This window comes from Leucopleurus acutus (genome assembly GCF_964270905.1).
Source record: "Leucopleurus acutus genome assembly, chromosome: 2".
Classification (NCBI taxonomy): Eukaryota; Metazoa; Chordata; class Mammalia; order Artiodactyla; family Delphinidae; genus Leucopleurus; species Leucopleurus acutus.
Genome location: NC_139143.1, coordinates 152654754 through 152681227, shown reverse-complemented (window position 1 = coordinate 152681227; position 26474 = coordinate 152654754). Strand labels below are relative to the sequence as shown.

At 37.2% G+C, this 26474-nt stretch overlaps 2 protein-coding genes and 1 long non-coding RNA gene across 4 annotated transcripts in view; 2 read left to right on the top strand and 1 right to left on the bottom strand.

The window, feature by feature from the left end:
* LOC309957973 overlaps nucleotides 1-26474 on the top strand; it is a 624415-nt gene that overhangs the window by 106614 nt on the left and 491327 nt on the right. The window lies entirely within an intron of this gene.
* Nucleotides 1-26474, bottom strand: part of AGBL4 (AGBL carboxypeptidase 4) — a gene marked incomplete at both ends in the record, with an annotated part of 1417540 nt that overhangs the window by 974300 nt on the left and 416766 nt on the right. The window lies entirely within an intron of this gene.
* On the top strand, nucleotides 5556-7399 carry LOC309976470 (putative ATP-dependent RNA helicase DDX5; the record flags this gene model as incomplete). The annotated part of the gene is given in 4 exon segments (XM_082862071.1): nucleotides 5556-6082; nucleotides 6084-6360; nucleotides 6364-7103; nucleotides 7105-7399. Coding segments are annotated over 4 exon segments (1839 nt in total).

Here is a 26474-nt window from a genome sequence, read left to right as displayed (position 1 = left end):
TGGGAACCAGTTTATTATGCCTGTTGAATCCAAGCTTCTCCCTTATTTCTTATAGGGGAAGATTTGACTGTCAATCAAAAAGGGAATAATGGAGCAGATAATTAGAGAAGGCATATCCTAGAGATAGATAGGGACCTATAAGGACAAGGAAAGTATAAATTTCCTGAGAAGCTAAATTAGTCATTGGCATTAACAGGTATGATTGAATAGCTTTCTCTTTAAAAAAAAAACATTAAAAATTAAAGGAAAAAGGTGATATCCATGCTCAAACACTGATTATTTGCAAGATGTTTTTTACCATTCCTTTTTCCCATGCACTAAGACTCTGACCCTATACAAACCTCAGATCCTCAGTAAAAGAAGCATCCCTCCAATTATTCCAATCCTCTTTAATGAGATTTGCTTGGGAAATTTTAGTTACATTAAAGAGAAATCAATGAGGGATGTAATTCTGGGAATGAGGCAGAGACGCCAACCTCATTTTTGGAATATCAGCAGGAAGGACATCTCAAGAACAAAAGAAAGTTAAAAAGAACTAATCAGAGGGTGGGGTGGAGTCAAGATGGCAGACTAGGAGGATGTGGAATTCGTGTATTCGCACAACTAGGGCACCTACCAGGCACCGGTGGGGTACCACAGACACCAAAGGGGACGGGAGGAACCCCTAGTAACTGGTTGTTTCAATTATATTTTTATTTTTCCTATTATATTTTTTTACCTTTCTAATTTTATTTTGTTTTATATTATTTTATATTGCACTGCTTCTTTTTTTTTTTTTTTTTTTTTGCCACACCATGCAGCTTGCAGGATCTTGGTTCCCAGGCCGGAGGTTGGGCCCAAGCTCATGTGATGGGAGCACTGAGTCCAAACCACTGGACTAACAGAGAGCCTCAGACCCCAGGGAATATAAATTGGAGTGAGGCCTCCCAGAGGTCCTCTCAGCACCAAGACCCAGCTCTATTCAACTGCCTGCAAATTCCAGCGCTGGACGCTTCAGGTCAAACAACCAGTAAGACAGGAATACAAGCCCACGCATCAAAAAAGAAAAAAAAAAATGAAACGACAAAAAAAATGTTACAGATGAAGGACCAAGGTAAAAACCTACAAGACCAAATAAATGAAGATGAAATAGGCAAACTACCTGAAAAAGAATTCAGAGTAAGGGCAATAAAGATGATCCAAAATCTCAGAAACAGAATGGAGAAAATACAAGAGACATTTAATAAGGTTCTACAAGAATTAAAGAGCAAAACAATGATGAACAACACAATAACTGAAATTAAAAATACTCTAGAAGGAATCAATGGCAGAATAATTGAGGCAGAAGAAGGGATAAGTGAGCTGGGAGATAAAATGGTGGAAATAACTGCCAGGGAGCAGAATAAAGAAAAAAGAATGAAAAGAATTGAGGACAGTCTCAGAGACCTCTGGGACAACATTAAATGCACCAACATTCAAATTAGAGGGGTCACAGAAGAAGAGAAAGAGAAAGTGACTGAGAAAATACATGAAGAGATTATAGTGAAAAACTTCCCTAATATGGGAAAAGAAATAGTCAATCAAGTCCAGGAAGTGCAGAGAGTCCCATCCAGGATAAATCCAAAGAGAAACATGCCAAGACATATACTAATCAAACTATCAAAAATTAAATACAAAGAAAAACTATTAAAAGCAGCAAGGGAACAGCAACAAATAACATACAAGGGAATCCCCAAAAGGTTAACAGCAGATGTTACAGCAGAAACACTGCAAGCCAGAAGGGAGTGGCAGGACATATTTAAAGTGATGAAAGGGAAAAACCTACAACCAAGATTACTCTACCCAGCAAATATCTCATTAAGATTCAATGGAGAAATTAAAACCTTTACAGACAAGCAAAAGTTAAGAGAATTCAGCACCATGAAACCAGCTTTACAACAAATGCTAAAGGAACTTCTCTAGGCAGGAAATACAACAGAGGGAAAAGACATACAAAAACAAACCCAAAACAATTGAGAAAATGGTAATAGAAACATACATATTGATAATTACTTTAAATGTAAATGGATTAAATGCTCCAGCCAAAAGACATACACTGGCTGAATGGATACAAAAACAAGACCTGTATATATGCTGTCTACAAGAGAACCACTTCAGACCTAGAGACACATACAGACTGAAGGAGAGGGGATGAAAAAAAGATATTCCATGTAACTGGAAATAAAAAGCAAGCTGGAGTAGCAATTCTCATATCAGACAAAATAGACTTCAAAATAAAGACTATTACAAGAGACAAAGAAGGACACTACATAATGATCAAAGGATCAATCCAAGAAGAAGATATAACAATGGTAAATATTTATGTACCCAAAATAGGAGCACCTAAATATATAAGGCAAATGCTAACAGCCCTAAAAGGGGAAATTGACAGTAACACAATAATAGTAGGGGACTTTAACATCCCACTTTCACCAATGGACAGATCATGGAAGATGAAAATAAATCAGGAAACACAAGCTTTAAAGGACACATTAAGCAAGATGGACTTAATTGATATTTATAAGACATTCCATCCAAAAACAACAGAATACACTTTCTTCCCAAGTGTTCATGGAACATTCTCCAGGATAGATGATATCTTGGGTCACAAATCAAGCCTCAGTAAATTTAAGGAAATTGAATTCGTATCAAGTATCTTTTCTGACCACAATGCTATGAGACGAGATATCAATTACAGGAAAAAAAATATAAAATACATAAACACATGGAGGTGAAACAATACCCTACTAAATAACCAAGAGATCACTGAAGAGATCAAAGAGGAAATCAAAACATCCCTAGAAATAAATGACAATGAAAACACGATGAGCCAAAGCCTATGGGATTCATCAAAAGTAGTTCTAAGAGGGAAGTTTATAGCAATACAATCCTACCTCAAGAAACAAGAAACATCTCAAGTAAACAACCTAACCTTACACCTAAAGCAATTAGAGAATGAAGAACAAAAAAACCCCCAAAGTTAGCAGGAGGAAAGAAATCATAAAGATTGATCAGGAATCAATGAAAATGAAATGAAGAAAACAATAGCAAAGATCAATAAAACTAAAAGCTGGATCTTTGAGAAGATAAACAGAATTGATAAACCATTAGCCAGACTCATCAAGAGAAAAAGGGAGAAGACTCAAATCAATAGAATTAGAAATGAAAAAGGAGAAGCAACAACTAACACTGCAGCAATACAAAGGATCATGAGAGATTACCACAAGCAACCATGTGCCAGTAATATGGACAACCTGGAAGAAATGGACAAATTCTTAGAAAACCACAACCTTCCGAGACTGAACCAGGAAGAAATAGAAAATAGAAACAGACAAATCACAAGCACTGAAATTGAAACTGTGACTAGAAATTTTCCAACAAACAAAAGCCCAGGACCAGATGGCTTCACAGGCAAATTCTATCAAACATTTAGAGAAGAACTAACACATAACCTTCTCAAACTCTTCCAAAATACAGCAGAGGGAGGAACACTCCTGAAATCATTTTATGAGGCCACCATCACCCTGATACCAAAAGCAGACAAAGATGTCACCAAAAAAGAAAACTACAGTCCAATATCACTGATTAAAATAGATGCACAAATCCTCAACAAAATAATAGCAAACAGAATCCAACAGCATATTAAAAGGTTCATACACCATGATCTAGAGGGTTTGTCCCAGGAATGGAAAGAATCTTCAATATATGCAAATCAATCAATGTGATACACCACATTAACAAATTAAAGGATAAAAAACATATGATAATCTCAACAGATGTAGAAAAGGTTTTGACAAAATTCAACACCCATTTATGATAAAAACTCTCCAGAAAGTAGGCATAGAGGGAACCTACCTCAAAAGAATAATGGTCATATATGATAAACCCACAGCCAACATCATTCTCAATGGGGAAACACTGAAACCATTTCCCCTAAGATCAGGAACAAGACAAGGTTGCCCACTCTCACCACTGTTATTCAACATAGTTTTGGAAGTTTTAGCCATAGCGATCAGAAAACAAGAAGAAATTAAAGGAATCCAAGTTGGAAAAGAGGAAGTAAAACTGTCACTGTTCGCAGATGACATGATACCATACATATAGAATCCTAAAGATGCTATGAGAAGACTACTAGAGCTAATCAATGAATTTGGTAGAGTAGCAGGATACAAAGTTAATGCACAGAAATCTCTTGCATTCCTATACACTAATGATGAAAAATCTGAAAGAGAAATTAAGGAAACAGTTCCATTTACCACTGCAACAAAAAAAATTAAATTCCTAGGAATAAACCTACCTAAGGAGTCAAAAGACTGGTATGCAAAAAACTATAAGACACTAATGAAAGAAATTAAAGATGATACAAACAGATGGAGAAATATACCATGTTCTTGGATTCCAAGAATCAATATTGTGAAAATGACTATACTACCCAAAGCAATCTACAGATTCAGTGCAATCCCTATAAAATTACCAATGGCATTTTTCACAGAACTAGAACAAAAATTTTTACAATTTGTATGGAAACACAAAAGACTCTGAATAGCCAAAGCAATCTTGAGGAAGAAAAACAGAGATGGAGGAATCAGGCTCCCTGACTTCAGACTATACTACAAAGCTACAGTAATCAAGACAGTATGGTACTAGAACAAAAACAGAAAGATAGATCAATGGAACAGGATAGAAAGTCCAGAGATAAACCCATGCACATATGGTCAGCTTATCTTTGATAAAGTGAGCAAGAGTATACAATGGAGAAAAAGCAGCCTCTTCAATAAATGGTGCTGGGAAAACTGGACAGCTACATGTAAAAGAATGAAATTAGAATACTCCCTAACACCATACACAAACATAAACTTAAATGGATTAAAGACTTAAATGTAAGGCCAGACACTATAAAACTCTTAGAGGAAAACATAGGCCGAACACCCTTTAACGTAAATCACAGCAAGATCCTTTTGGACCCACCTCCTAGAGAAATGGAAATAAATACAAAAATAAACAAATGTGACCTAATGAAACTTAAAAGCTTTTGCACGGCAACGGAAACCATAAACAAGAGAAAAGACAACCCTCAGAATGGGAGAAAATATTTGCAAATGAAGCAATTGACAAAGGATTAATCTCTAAAATAGACAAGCAGCTCATTCAGATCAATATCAGAAAAATAAACAACACAACCCCAAAATGGGCAGAAGACCTAAACAGACATTTCTCCACAGAAGATATACAGACTGCCAACAAACACATGAAAGGATACTCAACATCACTGATCATTAGAGAACTGCAAATCAAAACTACAATGAGGTATCACCTCACACAGGTCAGAATGGCCATCATCAAAAAATCTACAAACAATAAGTGCTGGAGACCTCATTCATTTCCACCGGACTTTTGTGCAGCAGCCCCAGCTCTTGTCATCGCCATCCCTCCGCTGCCTCCCCTGCAAGAGTTCGCTGTCGCTGGAGCCACCTCCGGTTACTCGTAGCGCTCGATTCTCTCTGCTTCACTTCCCACCAACCGCAACCATTGACCCCATGTTGGGTTATTTGAGTGACCAAGACTGCACCTGGGATCGAGGGTTTCGTGTCCCTCAATTTGGAGGAAGTAGGGCAGGGCCGTTATCTGGAAAGAAGTTTGGGAACCCTGGGGAAAAATTGGTTAAAAAGAAGTGGAATCTTGATGAGCTGCCCAAATTTGAGAAGAATTTTTATCAAGAACACCCTGATTTGGCTAGGTGTACAGCACAAGAGGGAGAGACATACAGAAGAAGCAAGGAAATTACAGTTAGAGGTCACAACTGCCCAAAGCCAGTACTGAACTTTTATGAAGCGAACTTCCCTCCAAATGTCATGGACGTGATTGCAAGGCAGAACTTTACTGAACCCACAGCTATTCAAGCTCAGGGATGGCCAGTTGCTCTAAATGGATTGGATATGGTTGGGGTAGCAGAAACTGGATCTGGGAAGGCGTTGTCTTATTTGATGCCTGCCATTGTCCACATCAATCATCAGCCACTCCTAGAGAGAGGTGATGGACCTATTTGCTTGGTGCTGGCACCAACTGGTACTGGTACTGGCCCAACAGGTACAGCAAGTAGCTGCTGAATACTGTAGAGCATGTTGCTTGAAGTTCACTTGTATTTATGGTGGTGCTCCCAAGGGACCACAAATACGTTATTTGGAGAGAGATGTAGAAATCTGTATTGCAACACCTGGAAGACTTACTGACTTTTTAGAATGTGGGAAAACCAATCTAAGAAGAACCACCTATTTTGTCCTTGATGAAGCAGACAGAATGCTTGATATGGGATTCGAACCCCAAATAAGGAAGATTGTGGATTAGATAAGACCTGATAGGCAAACCCTAATGTGGAGTGCTACTTGGCCAAAAGAAGTAAGACAGCTTGCTGAAGATTTCCTGAAAGACTATATTCATATAAACATTGGTGCACTAGAACTGAGTGCAAATCACAACATTCTTCAGATTGTGGATGTGTGTCATGATGTAGAAAAGGATGAAAAGCTTATTCATTTAATGGAAGAGATCATGAGTGAGAAGGTGATTAAAACCATTGTTTTTGTTGAAACCAAAAGAAGATGTGATGAACTCACTAGAAAAATGAGGATAGATGGGTGGCCTGTCATGGGTATCCATGGTGACAAGAGTCAAGAGGAACGTGACTGGGTTCTAAATGAATTCAAACATGGAAAGGCTCCTATTCTGATTGCTACAGATGTGGCCTCCAGAGGGCTAGATGTGGAAGATGTGAAATTTGTCATCAATTATGACTACCCTAACTCCTCAGAGGATTACATTCATCGAATTGGAAGACCTGCTCGCAGTACCAAAACAGGCACAGCATACACTTTCTTTACACCTGATAACATAAAGCAAGTGAGTGACCTTATCTCTGTGCTCCGTGAAGCTAATCAAGCAATTAATCCCAAATTGCTTCAGCTGGTCGAAGACAGAGGTTCAGGGCGTTCCAGGGGTAGAGGAGGCATGAAGGATGACCATCGGGGCAGATACTCTGTTGGCAAAAGGGGTGGATTTACTACATTTAGAGACAAGGAAAATTATGACAGGTTACTCTAGTCTGCTTAAGAGATATTTTGGGGCAAAAACTCAAAATGGTGTTTACAGTGCTTCAGATTACACCAATGGGAGCTCTGGAAGTAATTTTGTGTCTGCTGGTATACAGAGCAGCTTTAGGACTGGTAATCCAACAGGGACTTACCAGAATGGATATGATAGCACTCAGCAATATGGACGTAATATTCCCAATATGCACAATGGTATGAACCAACAGGCATATGCATATCCTGCTACTACAGCTGCGCCTATTGGTTATCCAATGCCAATAGGATATTCTCAATAAAACTTTAGAAGTATATGTAAATGTCTGTTTTTCATAATTACTCTTTATATCGTGTGTTATCACACAAGGTAGTTATTTAAGAAACATGGGAAATGAAGAAATGACTGCAGTGCAGCAGTAATTATGGTGCACTTTTTCGCTATTTAAGTTGGAAATTTCTCTACATTCCTGAAACAATTTTTGGTTTCTTTGTACTAGAAAATGCAGGCAGTGTTTTCACAAAAGTATACGTATAGTGATTTGAAATACAATAAATGAAGGCAATGCATGGCCTTCCAATAAAAAATATTTGAAGACTGGAAAAATAAATAAATAAATAAATAAATAAATGCTGGAGAGGGTGTGGAGAAAAGGGAACCCTCTTGCACTGTTGGTGGGAATGTAAATTGATACAGCCACTATGGAGAACAGTATGGAGCTTCCATAAAAAACTAAAAATAGGACTAACACATGGCCAGTAATCCCACTACCAGGCATATACCCTGAGAAAACCATAATTCAAAAAAAGTTATCTACCACAATGTTCATTGCAGTACTATTTACGGTAGCTAGGACATGGAAGCAACCTACGTGTCCACTGACAGATGAATGGATAAAGAAGATGTGGCACATATATACAATGGAATATTACTCAGCCATAAAAAGAAATGAAATTGAGTTGTCTGTAGTGAGGTAAATGGACCTAGAGTGTGTCATACAGAGTGAAGTAAGTCAGAAAGAGAGAAACAAATACTGTATGCTAACACATATACATGGAATCTAAAAAAAAAAAAAAAAGGTTCTCATGAACCTAGAGGTAGGACAGGAGTAAAGATGCAGACGTAGAGAATGGACTTGAGGACACGGGGAGGGGGAAAGGTAAGCTGTGACAAAGTGAGAGAGTAGCATTGACATATATACACTCCCAAATGTAAAATAGAAAATAGATAGGTAGTGGGAAGCAGCTGCATAGAACAGGGAGACGAGCTCGGTACTTTGTGACCACCTAGAGGAGTGGGATAGGGAAGGTGGGAGGGAGAAGCAAGAGGGAGGGGATATGGGGATATATGTATTCATATAGCTGGTTCACTTTGTTATACAGCAGGAACTAACACAACATTGTAAAGCAATTATACTCCAATAAAGATGTTAAAAAAAAACTAATCAGAATCACGTTCACATAAAAGAAAAATTTATTTTTATTACCTAGAACTGAGGCCAAGAAGATTCGCAAGGAGGAGACAATCATAACTGAGCACATGAAGCTGCAGTGACTCTGTAGGTCAGGAAGGAGAGTGAGTCATGGAGAAGACATATATATCCAGTTTAGGGCTATAAAACCAGTTTGTACTTTCTGAACCTTGAGTCTAGCTAGCTTGATCTCTACTTGTCAGAACACTGATCTAGAGATCCACGGTAGAACACTTGTCTCTGCCTCGCTATATTTAGAGAACTGCCTAGCATGTTAGGGAGAACATGTTACTGGGAAAAAATGAACCCATAAACCCTGTAATAGCCTCTTTTCCCTTCTCTGTTTCTACCAGCAAATGAACAGACTGCTTCTGCTCAATAAGTTTGGCAAGATATGAAGGTTATTTTATTTGAGCAGATATGAGTCATCATCACTCTGAAAAAAAGGATTTTGATAATAATTTTTTTTTAAAGAGCTGAAGATGACACTAGCAAGAATGGTATATTTCTCTTGGGATCCTAAATCTCCTTTGGAAATTTAGCTTTTATGTAGCCAAAGTATTTTTGCAATCATTTCCTTCTATTCATTCATTTAACACATTTACTGAATGCCTACTGTGTGCTGTGGAGGCCCTAGGGTACAACATGAGGAAAAAGCGTGGTCCTTGACCTTGTAGAGCACATAGTTTAGTAGAGGGAGAGAGAGATAACCATATAATCACACTAATATAAATGAAAGTACGCATTTAAAACAGTGCAGGATGAGGGCTTCCCTGGTGGCTCAGTGGTTAAGAATCCACCTGCCAAAGCAGGGGACACGGGTTCAAGCCCTGGTCTGGGAAGATTCCACATGCCGCAGAGAAACTAAGCCCGTGTGCCACAACTACTGAGCCTGTGCTCCGCAACAAGAGGGGCCACTGCAATGAGAAGCCCAAGCACCGCAAGGAAGAGTAGCCCCTGCTCACCGCAACTAGAGAAAAGCCCCAGCAACAAAGACCCAATGCAGCCAAAAATAAATAAATTTATTTTAAAAAGCATTTTTTTTTTAATAAAAGAGTGCAGGATGATTTGAGAGCATATAACAGTGGGATAATTTAGAATGTGGAGCCAGGTTTCTCTCAGAAAGTGCCATTCCACTGAGATCTGACAGTTGATTGGGAACAACAGACAAAAGGTATGTTTATAGGGGTGGTAAGAAAGCTTTTCAGGTAGAGGGAGCAGCATGCACAGAATCCCTGAGTCAAGAGGTAGCATGGGACACTAGAGGATCTAAGAGGGCCAGGATGACTGGGACACAGAAAAGGAAAAGATGGGTGTGAGAGGAAACCGCAATGTGGCAGCAGCCTCCTCTTAGAAAAGCCTGTAGACAGACTAGTATGTTTCCCAAATCTTAGTCATGGGTTCTAGCTTCATGATTTTTTCTTATTGAGGTATAATCAATGTATAATATTATTAGTTTTAAGTGTACACTATAACGATATATCAAGAACTTATACAATTCAATAGCAACAACAACAAAAAAAAAGCCCAATCTGATTAAAAAGCGGGCAGAGAAGATCTTCAAGATTTTTGATGTATTTCTGTATCATTTTGATAAAAATCTATTGTTTAAATCAACCCTACCTCATTTTACTTAAACACATTGCTCCCTTTAGTAAATAAAGTTTATTTCAAATGTATACGTATAGCTGATTCACTTTGTTATACAGCAGCAACTAACACAACAATGTAAAGCAATTATACTCCAATAAAGATGTTAAAAAAAAATGCTACGCTGTCATAGCCCTTTTTAAAAGACCCAAGCAAAGGGGTTTGTATACAAGGTTTTCAAACATGGGGTTTGAAAAGAAGATATATATATATATACATATATATATATATATATATATATATATATATATATATGTATATATATATGGAATCTAAGGAAAAAAAAGGTCATGAAGAACCTAGGGGTAAGAGGGAAATAAAGACACAGACCTACTAGAGAATGGACTTGAGGATATGGGGAGAGGGAAGGGTAAACTGTGACAAAGTGAGAGAGTGGCATGGACATATATACATTACCAAACGTAAAATAGATAACTAGTGGGAAGCAGCCGCATAGCACAGGGAGGGAAGAGATATGGGAACATATGTATATGTATAACTGATTCACTTTGTTATAAGGCAGAAACTAACACGTCATTGTAAAGCAATTATACTTCAATAAAGATGTTAAAAAAAAAGAAAAAGAGGTAACAGTGTTCCTCTGATGGCAGCAAGATCAGAGGGAGGGACTGGGAAGGTGAAGATAAGATTTTAGGAAACAAGGTCACCAGTCTAGCCCTGCTTCCCTCCCTCCAGAGCTTACTCACTCCTAACCTCAGTTCTTACAGGACAGTTTAGGGTATATTTTAATTAAGTAGGATATTTTCTCATAACCCTCATCCAAATCTTAACAAAATAAAATCCACAGAAGCCCACATTGAAATCTAACTTTAAACTCCCAGTGCTGAGAGACACAGAGTATATGAGCTATGGCTTTTGACTCTGTGGATCTATTCCTGGCTTCATCATTAACATGGTGAATATCCTTGCTTTGAGATTTTTAGAACAACTTTAATATACTTTAATTGTCATTTTTTGTGGTTTGAATTGTCTTATTAAAATATAATTTTCCAGGAGTTAAATTTATTTACTTAATTAGAGGTCTATTCTCTCTTCAATATGCACATTCTCAAAAGTCAACTCACATCTTCGAATGGGGGCAGGGTGTAGTATACCCTTTGGCATAATAACATCTAATTACAGGATTACATTAGTGCACTCAGTACCTTTAATCACATAAGATTTGATAGTGCACCAAGAAAACCTGTGCTGATCTCTCAACACTAAAGACCTTAAAGCATGAATGTCAGGACACACCATAGTTGTCTCTGCCGCATCTGTAGGATCTTTGATTTCAAAAGAAAAAACAGATTTGGAGATCCTGATAATATTATTTTGATTAGTGATAAATTAGAAAGATTCCCAGAAATAGCAATAATTATAACAATAATAACAATCATGACAATAATGTACAATGATGATGTTTAATGGTTTTCAAATGCTTTTCATATAAACTTTCCCCTTTGATCCTCACAATGATAAAAGCAGGGCAAGAATTATCAGTCCTACTTTATGAATAGAGAAATTAAGCATCAAAAATGTTCACATTTGGGGGAATATCTGGGAACATGCACAAGGAATTAAAGGCAAATCTGAGAAGAGTGCTTTTCCAGGTATTTCCTATGAGAAAAACTATGAGACCTTGGGAAGCCACTGAAACTCTCTAGCCTCAAATTTTTCATCTGTAAAATGGTCTAGATTATAAGATATGAATATAGAAGGAGAGAATAAGACACTAGATTTCACGGCAGGGAAGAATTAGTATGGGTGAAACCAGGGCTGGGCCTCCCATAGACATTTGTACACAGGACTAAGATTGTCACCAGGCCCAGACTCAGGAGGTTGATAGGTCTGTTCCACTCACACCCTTTAAGGAAGAAGGCAGCATGGTGGAGCACAAAAATACAGGTATCGGTATCAAACCAAAATTAATCCTAAGAGATTCTCAGCTCTGCTACTTAGCAGTCATTTGACATTGGGTCTTTTTGATCCTGTTTCCTTATGTAAAAATGAGGGATAATAATGTATCTCTGCCAGGGATGTGATGAAGAAAAAATAAGTTAGTATGTACAATATCTATTACAGTGGTTGACAAACTTTTTCTGTAAAGGGCCAGATAGCAGAGGCAAAAACCAAGTATATTATATTGGAACTTATGTAACAAGAGCAAAAACACATTTCCACAAAATTTTTATTGATGAAATGTAAAATATAATAGTAATAAAATGAGCTCTTTTTTGTAATACAGGTTTAGTAATGAATAGAATGGAATTTTCTGTGGGAATATCATTTCTCTAATTTGGGAGGCAAAGCCAGTGTTGCCTATCATCAAATCAATTGCAAATGTTCATCTGTAAAAATCATTTTTACTCAAGAGCCATAAAAAACCAAATAAGCTGGATTTGACTTGCTGAGAGTGTATGAAAGTTCTATTATTCTACAACTTCATTAACATTTAGTGTTTTCAGTCTTTTTTATTCTGGTGAGTGTGTGAAGCTGCTGCCTTTTCAATAACTTCTACCACAAGCAGCAAGACTCAAAGAAAAATTTCCCTTAACCTAAAGTTGAAAGCTGAAGAAAATTCAACTAAGAACTCAGGTACTTCTGAGAGGAAAAAAGTAATTATCTGTAAGTGTTTTAAAGTTTTTGCCATTTTATTTTTTTTAAAGGAGTCTTTTATTATTAAATAAGTATTTAAGAGCTTAATTCACATGACTACTAATGACTTGAAAAACAGGCATGAGATAATCTATGAGGATTCAGAATTTTATTACTTTATCTGCTCATGCCAACAACCCAAGAGCCAGGAGATACGGGTTTCTGAATGGCTCTGCCACTAAATAGCAGTTGTTCTTAAACAAGTCATTTTTCTTCTTAGCTTTGATTTAGTAATATAACAAATAGCGATGATAATCACCTTGCAATCTCACATAGTTCTTTATTCAATCAACAAATACTTTCTGGGTACCTATTATGTGCAGGCTTTGGGGATACAAGAGTGAGCAAAAACAGACACTGGCTCCACCCTCATGGAATTCATAGTGCAAAGATGAATCAAAGTCACACAAGTAAATATAAAATGTAAAATTAAGTTGTAAGCATCAAAATCACAGAATCAGAACCTCAGAATTAAGAGATCTTAGGGATCACCTAACATAATCCTCCAATCTTTTCTTCAGAGATACACAAAATACAAAAAGATGTTTTTTTTAAAAGTTAGAAGTTCCAGATAAAGAAGTGGTAATATTACTGTTATGAAATTTCAGGAAGATAACTAGATGTATTTCTGCTCCAACATTTACAATTAGAAACTAAGCATAGCTTGGGCTTACCACCTTTGACCTCTAATGTGGCTCACAGAAGAAAAATTAATAGTGATATCTCATTAACCTAAATAAGGTAGTCTATGTTTGTGAAGGTGATAAGATAAGGGCCTAAGTGGAGGGCCAGAAGTTCAGAAGAAAAATACATTTTATTGGTCCACAAAGGGAGAGGCATCTAGGTCTCTTAGAAAATTACTATATTTAGAGCTGGTTTGGAACTCAGACCTAGTTTGGCTTTTTTTCTTTAAGTAACCTTGAGTAAACCTCTTATTCTTCCTGGGTCGGAGTCTCCTCATCTGTAAAATGAAGAAGTTGGCCAGATAATGTTTTATGGCTCTGATTTCAATGACTCCACCACAACTAGTAGATCAGATGGTGTCTCTTTTTACTAATAAACAGCAATAAAGCCAGTGAAACAGAAAGTCAGATAGATATGGGTTCAAATCCCTCCTAACTACGTAACCTTAAGCAAGTCACTTATTCTCTTAGATCTAAGTTTCTTCATCTGTAAAATGAAAATAATAATGACAATTTCATATTATTGTGAATATTATGAATATTCCAAAAAATGAGGTATATAAAGTGACAGGCATGGCATATAAATAGCTTCCTTCCCTTCTCCTTAGTCTGAGGATTACAGCACTGAACACAGACAATTTCAAGCATCTGATGACATGATTCACTTAAGCCAGCAGCTACCATGTGTCCAAACCCAATGCTTCTGCTAAGACTTGAGGATGACGGAAGAAAGACACAGTCCCTGCTTAAAGTACTTACTGTAGGGGAAACATAAGCAAAGGGAAGGAGGTAGGAAAGTGTAGGGCAGATTAGTTTTTGCTGGAGGATAACTAAGCATTTTTAAAATAATATTGTCTCTATGTCAGACCCTGTATTAGGCATTTATATGCATTATTTCATTTACCTATTGAGGCAAGTTTTATTACCCTCAACTTTTAGATACTTTGAAATATAAATTATCTTGCCCAAGATTTTCACAGCTATTTAATGATAGGACTGATCAATAAAAACATGTATCTGTGACTCCAAAGCCCAAGATTTTTCAAAATGATGAGTAATGAGAAATGCAGCTAGAAATAAGGACTGGTTTGACACCAGGGAGTCCTCTAAATGCCAAGGTAAAAAGTTTGCACTTTAGGGAGCCATTGGAGGTTTCTGAGCAGGAAAGTGACATAGATGAAGATTCTGTTACCTAAGGAAATGTAGTAAAACATAATGTTTAAGAGCTTAGAATTTGTAGCTAAACTACCTTGTATTAAATGGCCTTGGAGCAAGTTACCTAACCTTTTTGTCCCTTAGTTTCCCCATCTTTAAATAGGGATAAATACTAACAGTACCTACCATGTACTGTTATGGGGAGGATTACAACCATTAATACATATAAAGCTCAGGAATACTTCCTGGCATATAGTAAGCACACACGGAAAGTTAAGCTGCTGCAGTTGTGGTGGTTGGTATTATTGCTGTTGTGTTAGGAAAGAAGCCCGTTAAGACAGAATTCTCAGAACCCAGTCTGACAATTCAGCCCTCTTCTATTAAGGAGAGAGTGAAAGGTTAATTGTACATTGTCGGTGAAGTGAAGGCTTGCTTTGTGAGTTAACAGCAACAAAAAGAATCCAGGAGGAATTGTTGAATCTAGTTAAGAGAGTAAGTAGCTCAATGTATTGAACAAACGTATGGACACCAAAGCGGGGAAAGTGGCGGGGGGGGGTGGTGGTGGTGGTGGTGGTATGAATTGGGAGATTGGGATTGACATATATACACTATATGTAGAAAATGATAACTAATAAGAACCTGCTGTATAAACTAATAAGAACTATAAACTAATATAGTTTATAGTTAGTTATAGTTAATTATAGTATAATATTAATATATTATATAGTTATAATATTAACTATAGTTAGTTATAGTTAATATAGTTTAAGAACTATAAACTAATATAACTATAAACTAATAAGAACTATAAACTAATATAGTTTATAGTTAGTTATAGTTAATTATAGTATAATATTAATATATTATATAGTTATAATATTAACTATAGTTAGTTATAGTTAATATAGTTTAAGAACTATAAACTAATATAACTATAAACTAATATAAACTAATAAGAACCTGCTGTATAAAAATAAACAAATAAAATTCAAAAATTAAAAAAAAAGAGAGTAAGTAGCTCAAGACATGGCACCACCGTCTAGTTTCTACCCATAAGAGTAATTAGGACTTGATTCCCTTTAGATGGGGTCCAAGATGGCAGGCAACACAATGCAGTGGAGAGGAAATACCAAGTCAGGAAACCTAGATTTCAATCTCAAACCTGCTACTCTCTCATTCTGTTACCATTAACAGATGACTCTCCCTTTTATGTCTAACAGTCCTGAACTACAAATAAAGAGTGATCTTGCCTACTCCACAGATCATCATGAGAATTAAACAGGATATGCAAAGCTTCTTTTGTTTGAATGCTGCTGTGCACAAAGTAGGCACCCAAAACACTTGAACAAACTGTTAAAATTTGAGAAGTGGTATTTGAGAGGTGAGAAAAAAAGCAAAGCAAGTAGTGGAGTAGTCCTGCATTATAGCCCTGAGAAAAGTAAAAAGTTCTATACTGAAACAGTTCTTTAAAATGTATAGGAGGAAGCTTGGCATAGTGGAAAGAGCCTGAGCTTCAAAGTAAAACAGAACTAGGTTCAAATCATAGCTGCACTATTTATGAGCTATAGGATCTTGAACCAACTATCCGAGCCTCTGTTTCTTCAAAACTAGAATATTAATACTTACCTAATAGGGTGACTCTGAGAATTAAATGAAAAAGCTATTCCTAACAATATACCTAGTTCAAAGAGAAACTCAGCAGACCGTACCAGTACCACCACCCCTATTATTAATAATAATAATGGCAGTTAACTTTCAATGAGTGTTAATTGACAGGCACTATTCTAAACATTTTACATGTATTATCTCATTTAATCTTTATTTAATACACTAATAAGACTCATTTCATTATTCCCCACAGATTTTATTGATGAGGAAGCAGAGGCAGTGAGCAGAAGATCTCATCTTAGGACACAGGACTAGAAACTGACAAAGCCAGGACATTGCTACTATTATTTTTCTCTCCTCCATAAGTCAGATTTTTAAAAATCTTGCATAAGATTCCAAAATACTTTCCCTCCCAGTATCTCACTTTATCTTATCCTTAAAACAACTTTGTGATGTAGGCTGACCAAGGATAACCATCCCCATTTTACAAATGGGAAAAGAAAAGCCTGTAGAAAATAACTGACTTATTCAACGTCATACAAACAGCAGTCATACCACAACCTCTGCCATGTGGCAGAACTGGAAAATGAACCCATATCTTCAAAGTTCAAGACTAGTGTTCTTTCTAGTAGAAAACTGAATTTCCCACATGATACCACAGAAAGGAGATATCTCCTTAATTCAGGCTCTTCCCATATCAGTCAAAATTAGTGATGTTTTGCTTTCACTGTTATTTCCAAAATTTATGTTTTGGGATGGTCCCTGAATAAAGTGCTAGTGAACTCACCTGGAGGAGCCTTTCTCTGGGGCTCAAAGAGCCTGAGCTCATCTAGTTCAATGATCAAGTTTCCAGTCTCTTAACATTTGGCATTAAAGCCTTCTAAGTACCAACACGGATTAAATCTAAAGGAAAATTATATTACACTTTAATGTGAACCAGTTCTTTACATTAAAGAGTACTATAATGATTACTCTTTAATCACTAAAGAGTAATGATTAAAGCATTATGTACAGGAAGACATTCTCAGAAAAAAAGAAGGTAGGTTCTAATTTTGTATCTACAAAATAATGGGCTAACTCCAACTAGGGATGCATGTTTGCATTAGACAGGCCAGAGCTAGTATCCTGATTTTTATCACTGTGTGAACTTAAACAACTTACTGTACCCTTCTAAACTTTAGTTCCCTTATCTCTAAAATGGGGATAATAACACCTATATCAGAGGATTCAGGAGGAGAATTAAATAGCAAAATGTAAGTAAAGTTTTAGTACACAGCAGGTCTTCACCAAATGGTAGCCATTACATCAAAAGGAAAATATGAGGGTCTAATTAAGACAATCAGAGAGCACTAATAAAGTCACAATGATAGGAAATGGTGAAGCTGAAGTTTTAATTCAATGTTTCTATTCTCTGTTTTCAATATTACATTCTTTTCTACCAAAGTGTTTTTCACATTGTGAGAGGTTTGTTATTTAAAAAAGAGACAAAAATAAAAGAAAAATAAAGAAATTCTCAAAGCTGTTGTAGTTTACTCTATACCTCTCCACACTGCTTTTTAAGTCGTTACCTATTCTATTTCCCTGTTCTGGTCAGTTTGGATAAAAGGTTAATACCCTGCTATTGAGATACATTGGTGATAGCTTCAAAGAAAATAAACATCTCACACAGAGTATGATATACCTTCAGTAAAACAAGCTAGCAGAAATTAAAGTAATTTCAGAGTTTGTGTATCTACTGATTGATTGTGAAGATCTTCCACTTTACAACTTTTTCTATGTTTAGAGAAAGGCTTGTCCCAGAAACATTCCCTTTATTACAGATATTTCAAGTCTTCTTTATGATGATTTACATTTTCTTCTTAATTGCTTAATTGCCTGTTTCAATTGCTTTTCAACTTTTCCTGCCATCCTGTGTTCATTGACTACCTGATGGGTTCATCGTAACAAACATACTCTGAGCACTTATTGTACATCACACGCTGTGGGGGCCTAAGCAGAGCTGCTACATAGTTAATCAGGGTGTGCCTCACACAAAGACTTCCTGTTATGGGCTAAGTCTGGCCCAATGGAATGAGTATGTTTTTTTCTAACTCAAATAAATATTTATTAGGAGCTAGCTGCAGCCCTGCTGGGATACTGAAATGGATATGACAGCGTCCTCATCTCTAAGGATCGTAAAATATAATGAGGAAGATATACAAATAAACACAGAATTATACTACAAGGTCATAAATGTTATGATAAAGGAAAGTCCCAGGAGCTATGAGAACACGGAAGAGGAACTTCTAACCCAGCCTAGAAGATCAAGGGAAGTTCTCCAAGAGAAGTGACAACTGAAATGAGCCCTAAAATGAGTAAGTGTTAAAGAAGTATTTTTAGGTAAAGGTGGGCTGTGATATCTCCCACAGAAAGGGAACAATTTTGGAAAAAGAACAGAGGAAAGAAATATCATTTTACGTGAGAGAAAACTACAAGCATTGCTGTTGGAAAGACTTTGAGTTTAGGACCTAGGCAACAAGGTGAGAGAGGGAAAGGAAGAAAACAAGGACAGATATTGAAGGCTCTGTCAAACTAAGGAGCTTATTTTATTTCATAAGGTAGGAAATAGGGAGCCATTGAAGGAGATAAGGCAGGAAGGGATATATGATTAGATTTGCATTTCATAAAGATCCTTCTGACATGGGAATGGAGAAGTGCTATGTCTAGGACTTTCATATAACACCGTTAGAGGTATTTCAAATAATAATTTGTTAAGTAATCCAATTTGGATCTTCAAAGCAGAGAGGAAAAAAATAATAGCCTTAGAAATGTTCGTATGACTCTCACTGTGCTAGGCATAGATGCCAAGTAGACAGACAGTCCTAACAGTGATGCAGATCTCTTTTCTGAATGACTTTATAAAGCTCAAACTTGTTTCATATAATAAAAATGATAATCGAAACATAAATTTTAATATAATGGGCAATATTTCAACAGATTCCATTTACATTACCCCTGCACAAGGCATTATTTATGACGGTACATGTACACCTAATCTTGATGTTGTGAAGGTGACTCAGGCATGCTGGGTGGGGAAGGGAACTGACCCAGTGAAAGCATTTACACGTTATCTCAAGTGCGTATTACAAGCTCGGCTCCTCACAAAGGGCAATTTGAACCATGAAGAAACACTAGACTAAATGGAGGACAATAAGAGTATTGAACTAGTATACCAGTACCAAGACCCAAATTCCATTCTCAAAGGAAAACACACCCAAAGAGAGGAAAGTAATATTAATTCTAAAACTCTTTGGAGGTTGAGGCAAAAAAAAAATTGATTATCACCAGGGTGGAAAATGGACATCCCTCCTGGCAAAAGTAGCATAGTCACAACACATGATGTTTAAAAGCTGATTTTCAGTTGACAACAAAATGTCTTACTCTTTTCTTCCTCACGAAAGGTTTCGCTAAAAGGATCAAGAGTTCAGTGACAGGAGAATGAAGGTCAAAGGAAAATGAGAGTCATTCAGTCATTTATTCAATAAATATCTATAAAGCTCCTCCTATAAGCTAGGCACTGTGCTAGGAGCTTTCCCAAGTATTGTCTCATTTAATAGAAGTACTACTACCCCCTATTTTGCAGGTAAAGAAACAGAGGCAAGTAGAGCTCAAGACCTGATAGAAAGCCCATGTTCAGTTTCTCCTTAAGCACAAAGTATTCCTTTACAAAAAAGGGACATTCAAACTAAATAGAAGTGTTCAATAAAACAACCTTTTAATGACTTTTGAAAGCATTTAAACCATAAATATATACAGACTATTTTAAAAGGCAAATATACCATGGAAAGCTGCGGCTACCTTTCTTACCAACCTAATGTTGAATCAGACTTACTTATTTTAAGACTTCCCTGTTACAAACCCTGTTGCTTCCTAACTGACTTGCCTATTTTGCTGTTGTATACTGAATCATATTATTGTTTATTCATTCATTCATTTCTTCTACAGATATATACTTGGGGTCTATCATATGTCAAGCTCAGTGCTATGGACTGGAGTACAATGGGACATCCTCCCGCTCTCAAGAGACTCATGGTTTGCAAGGGAAGCCAGGCAACTAAACAGATAAATAGCACACACAACGAGAGGTGCTATGATATAAGGATGTTCAGGGGGGCTGTGTAGCAGCGTCAGGTTATATGCATTCAGTCTGGAGGCCAATTCATCTGACAAAACCCAGGATCTTCCTACCTATAAAAAATTCTGAGATCCAGCACACTTTTCAAACATAATCCAGTCAATCTTTCCTTGGGTAGCTTCTCCTCATGACCTATGACTCCATGATCCAAAGCCTTCCTTCATTCACTCAACTAATATTTAATGAGCATCTACTGTGTTCCACACACTGTGCTAGGCACTAAGGAATAAAGCTAAATAAGACAGAGATGTTCCCTGCCCTCATGTGTTTGTAATCTGACCCCCACAAAAAAAAAATCTGCCATAGCCTTTGAAAATATTGCTAAGTTGTGTCACTCAATATAAGTAAGCAACTTGAGTTTTGCACACCCTTGCTGTGCAACCTTGAACAAGTCATTTCACCTCACTATTCCTTCGTTTCCTTATCTGTGAAGTAAAAATAATATTTGCCCTATTCGTTTCACAGCATTGTGTTTAAGATCATATGACACAGTGAATGCAAAAGCACCTTGAAAACTAAAAATAGAACTACCATATGATCCAGCAATTCCACTCCTGGGTATAGAGAAGAAAACAAAAACACTAATTCAAAAAGATACATGCTTATGGACAAATGGACCTACATAGAGGATTAAAATAATTTAATTAATTATTCAATAAAAATCTACTTACTTGCAGCAAAAAAAAAAAAAGATACATGCACCCCAGTGTTCATAGAAACATTATTTATAATAGCCAAGATATGGAAGCAACCTGTTTCCATTAACAGATGAAGAGATAAAGAAGATGCAGTACATACATACAAGGGAATATTACTCAGCCATGAAAAAGAACGAACTTCTGCCATTTGCAACAGGTATGGCCCTGGAGGGTATTATGGTGAAATAAGTCAGCCAGAGAAAGACAAATGCTGTATGTTATCACTTATATGTGGAATCTAAAAAATACGACAAACGAGTTAATACAACAAAACAGAAATAGACTCACAGATATAGAGAACAACTAGTGGTCACCAGAGGGGAGAGGGAAGGGGGGAGGGGCAAAATGGGGGTAGGAGATAAAGAGGTACAAATTACTGTGTATAAAATGAATAAGCTACAAGGATATATTGTACAGCAGAGATAATATAGCCAATATTTTATAATAACTTTAAATGGAGTAGAATCTATAAAAATATCAAGTCATTATATTGTACACCTAAAACTAATATAATATTGTAAATCAACTATACTTTAATAAAAAAGAATACTATAAAGGGATGTGAAAATATAACGAATTTTATTTGTCATCCTCAGATTAAGGGAAGTCTCTGATTTAATTAAGAGGATGAATCACAATATATTTTAAAATAAATGCAATGTATTACTTTCTAATATTCACAGTAACTAAAGGTAGGCCAATAAACTACCATTTAGTAAAGAACATTTGGAGGTTCACTTAATGGTATAGATATAAAATATTCATATTGATTTGTGCAATTAGATGCTTCTGAACTGTTCAAAAGTAGTCAGGTCTATACATAATCTCTCTTGCAGAGAGGTTTATACCATTATTTGCTTTAATAAGGATAAGTTTGCAGAGAACATGCAAACGTTGGCCCACATTTTTCAATTTTCATATTAATTGAAAATATACTTGGGCTTACACGGTGGCACAGTGGTTAAGAATCTGCCTGCCAATGCACGGACACAGGTTCCAGCCCTGGTCTGGGAAGATCCCACATGTAGCGGAGCAACTAAGCCCATGTGCCACAACTACTGAGCCTGCGCTCTAGAGCCCGCGAGCTACAACTACTGAGCCCATGAGCCACAACTACTGAAGCCCGTGCACCTAGGGTCCCTGATCTGCAACAAGAGAAGCCACCACAAGAAGCCCGCACACCAGAACGAAGAGTAGACCCTGATCACCACAACTAGAGAAAGTCCATGAGCAGCAGAAGACCCAAGGCAGCCAAAAATAAATAAATAAATATTTTTTTTTTAAAAAAGGAAGTATATTAATAAGTTTCACAAGTTTGAAATTGAAGGATGGCAGTAATATGTCAGAGCAGAAAGAAAACAGCATTTGTCATCAGAATATCAAACTTGAGTCCTGGTTCTACCACTGATTTTTATTTTATTTTTTTTGCGGTATGTGGGCCTCTCACTGTTGTGGCTTCTTCCGTTGCGGAGCACAGGCTCCGGACGCTAAGCGGCCATGGCTCACGGGCCCAGCTGCTCCGCGGCATGTGGGATCTTCCTAGACCGGGGCACGAAACCGCGTCCCCTGCATCGGCAGGGGGACTCTCAACCATTGTGCCACCAGGGAAGCCCTACCACTGATTTTGAGTGAGTCTCTTAAATGATACTCAGCTTTCTGATCACTGAAATATGGAAAATAAGCACAGCCACATGACAAGTTAATTGTGAGAATTAAGTGAGTTAGCACATATGAAAAAAATGATTTTATTTTAACTTGTAGAGCAATTTAAAGATATTAACTGATATTAATATCATTGGTTTTAGTATGTATATATATGTAACTCTGCTTCCTTATTAAATGATATTCAAAGGACCACTTACTTTACCTTGATATCTGAGTTCATCTTATTTTATAGGTAAAAATATTGGAGGCTAAGAAGCATAAGACTAAGAAATAACACAAGACTGGGAATTAGGAAATGTGAATTCTGTTATTGTTTCCACTACCAATGGCTCTGAAGCCCTGTGCAATCACTTACCTTTTTGGTATCTCAGGATTCACTTTTGAAAATTGAAGTAAACACTCTACTAGATCATTGTAAAGGCATCCATGACACAATGTGGAAGCAGCAACTCTGGTTTCCCCAAAATGTTTTGCCAGGTCCAAGCCAGATAGACAGTCCAAAAGGAATCACCAATCCAAATGAAACACAAGCCATCTGAGCTTGGCAGAGACTGAAAACGGGAAACAGGGAATGAAGCCTAAACTGTTGAAAAGCAGACCATTTCAGAATTTAGACAGTTTTTCTTGTTTTCTTTTTAACCTAGTCCCTGTAGCTGTTGGTGTGGAACACTGAGTAGGGGAGGGTAGAGGTGGGGGCATGAGTGGTATTTAAATATACATCTTGAGTGTGGACATATAAGGTCTTGGCTCAGCCTCTAAGAACTGAACAAAGCATAATCTACGACTCCCTTAGCAATGCTAGGTCAATGTTAGAATAAAGCTGACCTGTTATATCTATTGATGTCTCACTCTTTATTCTAGCGACTTCTGGGAGATCATGACAACCTTCTCATTGCTCCTATCTGTTAATATCTTACTCCCTCCTCTGGTTAAGGTGGTTTTATCCACTAGGTGCTAAACTCACAGTGCCCAGAGCCTAAGGGCGTTCACGAGTCTATGAAAAATTTTTGAGATCTGAAAAAAATATTGGCTCAAAAATGAAACAAAACATGACTTCCCTTGTGGCACAGTGGTTAAGAATCCGCCTGCCAATGCAGGGGATACGGGTTCAAGCCCTGGTCCGGGAAGATCCCACATGCCGCGGAGCAACTAAGCCCATGTGCCACAACTACTGAGCCTGCACTCTAGAGTCTGTGAGCCACAACTACTGAGCCCACGTGCCACAACTACTGAAGCCCGCATGCCTAGAGCCCGTGCTCTGCAACAAGAGAAGCCACCGTAATGAGAATCCTGCGCACCGCAACGAAGAGTAGCCCCCGCTCGCTGCACCTAGAGAAAGCCTGTGTGCAGTAACGAAGACCCAACGCAGCCAAAATTAATTAATTAATTAAGAACAAAAGAAACTTTTAAAGCCAAAATTAATAAGTGTGAATTAAATAGCTACAAAAATGTCAACTAGCCAACTGAAATTCAACTCAACCCTTTTTAGAGATATACACTAATTTTGTTTGATTTGAGAGGTCAGTATATTTTAATGTTTGTATTGAAAGGTAGATCTCAAAAAGTAAGAAAGCCTAGGGCTTTCAAAAGCCTTAGTAAGGCCCTACCTCTAATTTCCATCTCAGCTTTGCCCCTGGACTTTGGACATCCTACTTTGGGTATCTTGAGCACTAACCTACTGAGTTCTGTACTCAGCCATGACTTAGACTTTGGGTTTCTAAATCCTCATGCCAACTCCCACTGTTGACCTGGCTGCCTGATCCAAATACCACATCTAGTGACCCAAATAAATTCTGATTTCCAAACACACATGGCACGCCTCTCCCTTTCGCTCAATTCTTGTTGTAAATTACATGGAATGCCACCTCTTAGCTTCTGATCTAGAAGTTCAGTACTCACTGAAGAGCATTCACTTTATACAGTCCATCTGTAAGCCCCATCAAGGAAAATTTGGTGCACCTGTCATAGAACTGCCAACAACTGCTACAACCTGATCACACTTCTATTATTGCTTTACCTTATTGAATTAGATTTTCTGTTTATTGTAATTATCTGTTTATCCTGGTTTTATCATTAACCAGATACAAGTTTATTAAGCTCTCTAAGCCTGAGTTTTCTCATCAGTGAGATGAAAATAATGATAATATCAATTCATAAGGTTATTATAGGGAATAAATGGAATAATACATGTAAAATCCTCAGAACAATGTCTGGCACATAGGAAATGCTCAATAAATGTCTTTTTGTTGTCATAAATTGTCATGTCTTTATTATATCATATCCTAGACCAGTGGTTTTCAAACTTTAATGTGAATAAGAACCAACTGGACAGCTTATTAAAATAGCGTCCTGAATCTCTAGAAATTCTGAATCATTAGGTGGGAGTCAGATCCATGAATCTGTGGTCTTAGCAAGCTGACAAGTGATGCCAATGCTGCTCTGAGAACTGCATTTTGAGGACCATTGCCTGAGACTTGTTTGTAATGCATAGAGAGCAGGGACTGTTTATTTTCATCTCTGTAACTACATTCCCTAACACTAACCAGTGCTCAAAACAGAGTCTAGCTAGCACATGGCAGATATTCAATTATTGCTATATGCTAAACAAAAAAATGGTAATGCATTATTTATGCCTTCAGAGAGTTCCTGAGAGATGTACATAGAAAGGCAACTAACTCTACATGCCACATATAACCATGCTGGTTACTGAGTGGAGGGTCCATGAAAATAAAGGACCTGAACCATTAAGAACCTTGTTTGTCATTTAGAATTCTCTCTCTTCATCCAGTATCACCAGATATTAGCTATTCTCATAAGCTCTGACCCCTGACAACCTATGTAAAAAGTAACTGTAGCCACCATATCACCTTAAGTGACTGACTGACACGTTGACCTTAATTCCCAAATGATTCTTACCCACTCTGCTTCATTTAGTTAACTTCTAGCCAATTTCAAACCTTAGCTTAATGGTCACCTCCTCAGAGACACCACCTTGTGTCACTAGACCATGTCATAATCTGTCATATCTTACCATAGCACCTATGCTTTCCCCTGTACCAGTTTGCTATACCTATTTATTTGTGTGAATATTTGACTAATGTCTACCTTTTCTACCAGTCTATAAGCTCCATAATAACTAGTGGCTGGTTTTGCTCAACTTCATATTCCCAGCCCAGCCCAGTCCCCACTTCATGACAGAATCTCAATAAATATCTCTTGAATAAATAAATGAATCTCTTTTACATGATCCCTGACTTTCATTTCAAGTCTTTAGGAGCATCACTCAGTTACAAAAAGACCCTTTCACCCAGTCCCTGATAGTTTCTTTCCCTAGAACTAGACGATGGTTTTGGCATTTTTCTAGTCACTAGCCGGCATCTCTCACCTGCATCAGTCCAGAAGCACCTTTCTAATACAATGTAGAAGCACATCATTGGTGCTGGCCAGATGCCAGTAACTACCAATACCTAGACAATACTCACTATTGAAGTACTTCTACCACTAGGGCCAGGCCAATCCATCTCTTTAAATTGTTGCACCCACCTCAGAACCACAGGCAATGGGCAACAAATGAAGGGGATGTTTCTGTGAGTGTCTGCCATTCACAGCCTCAG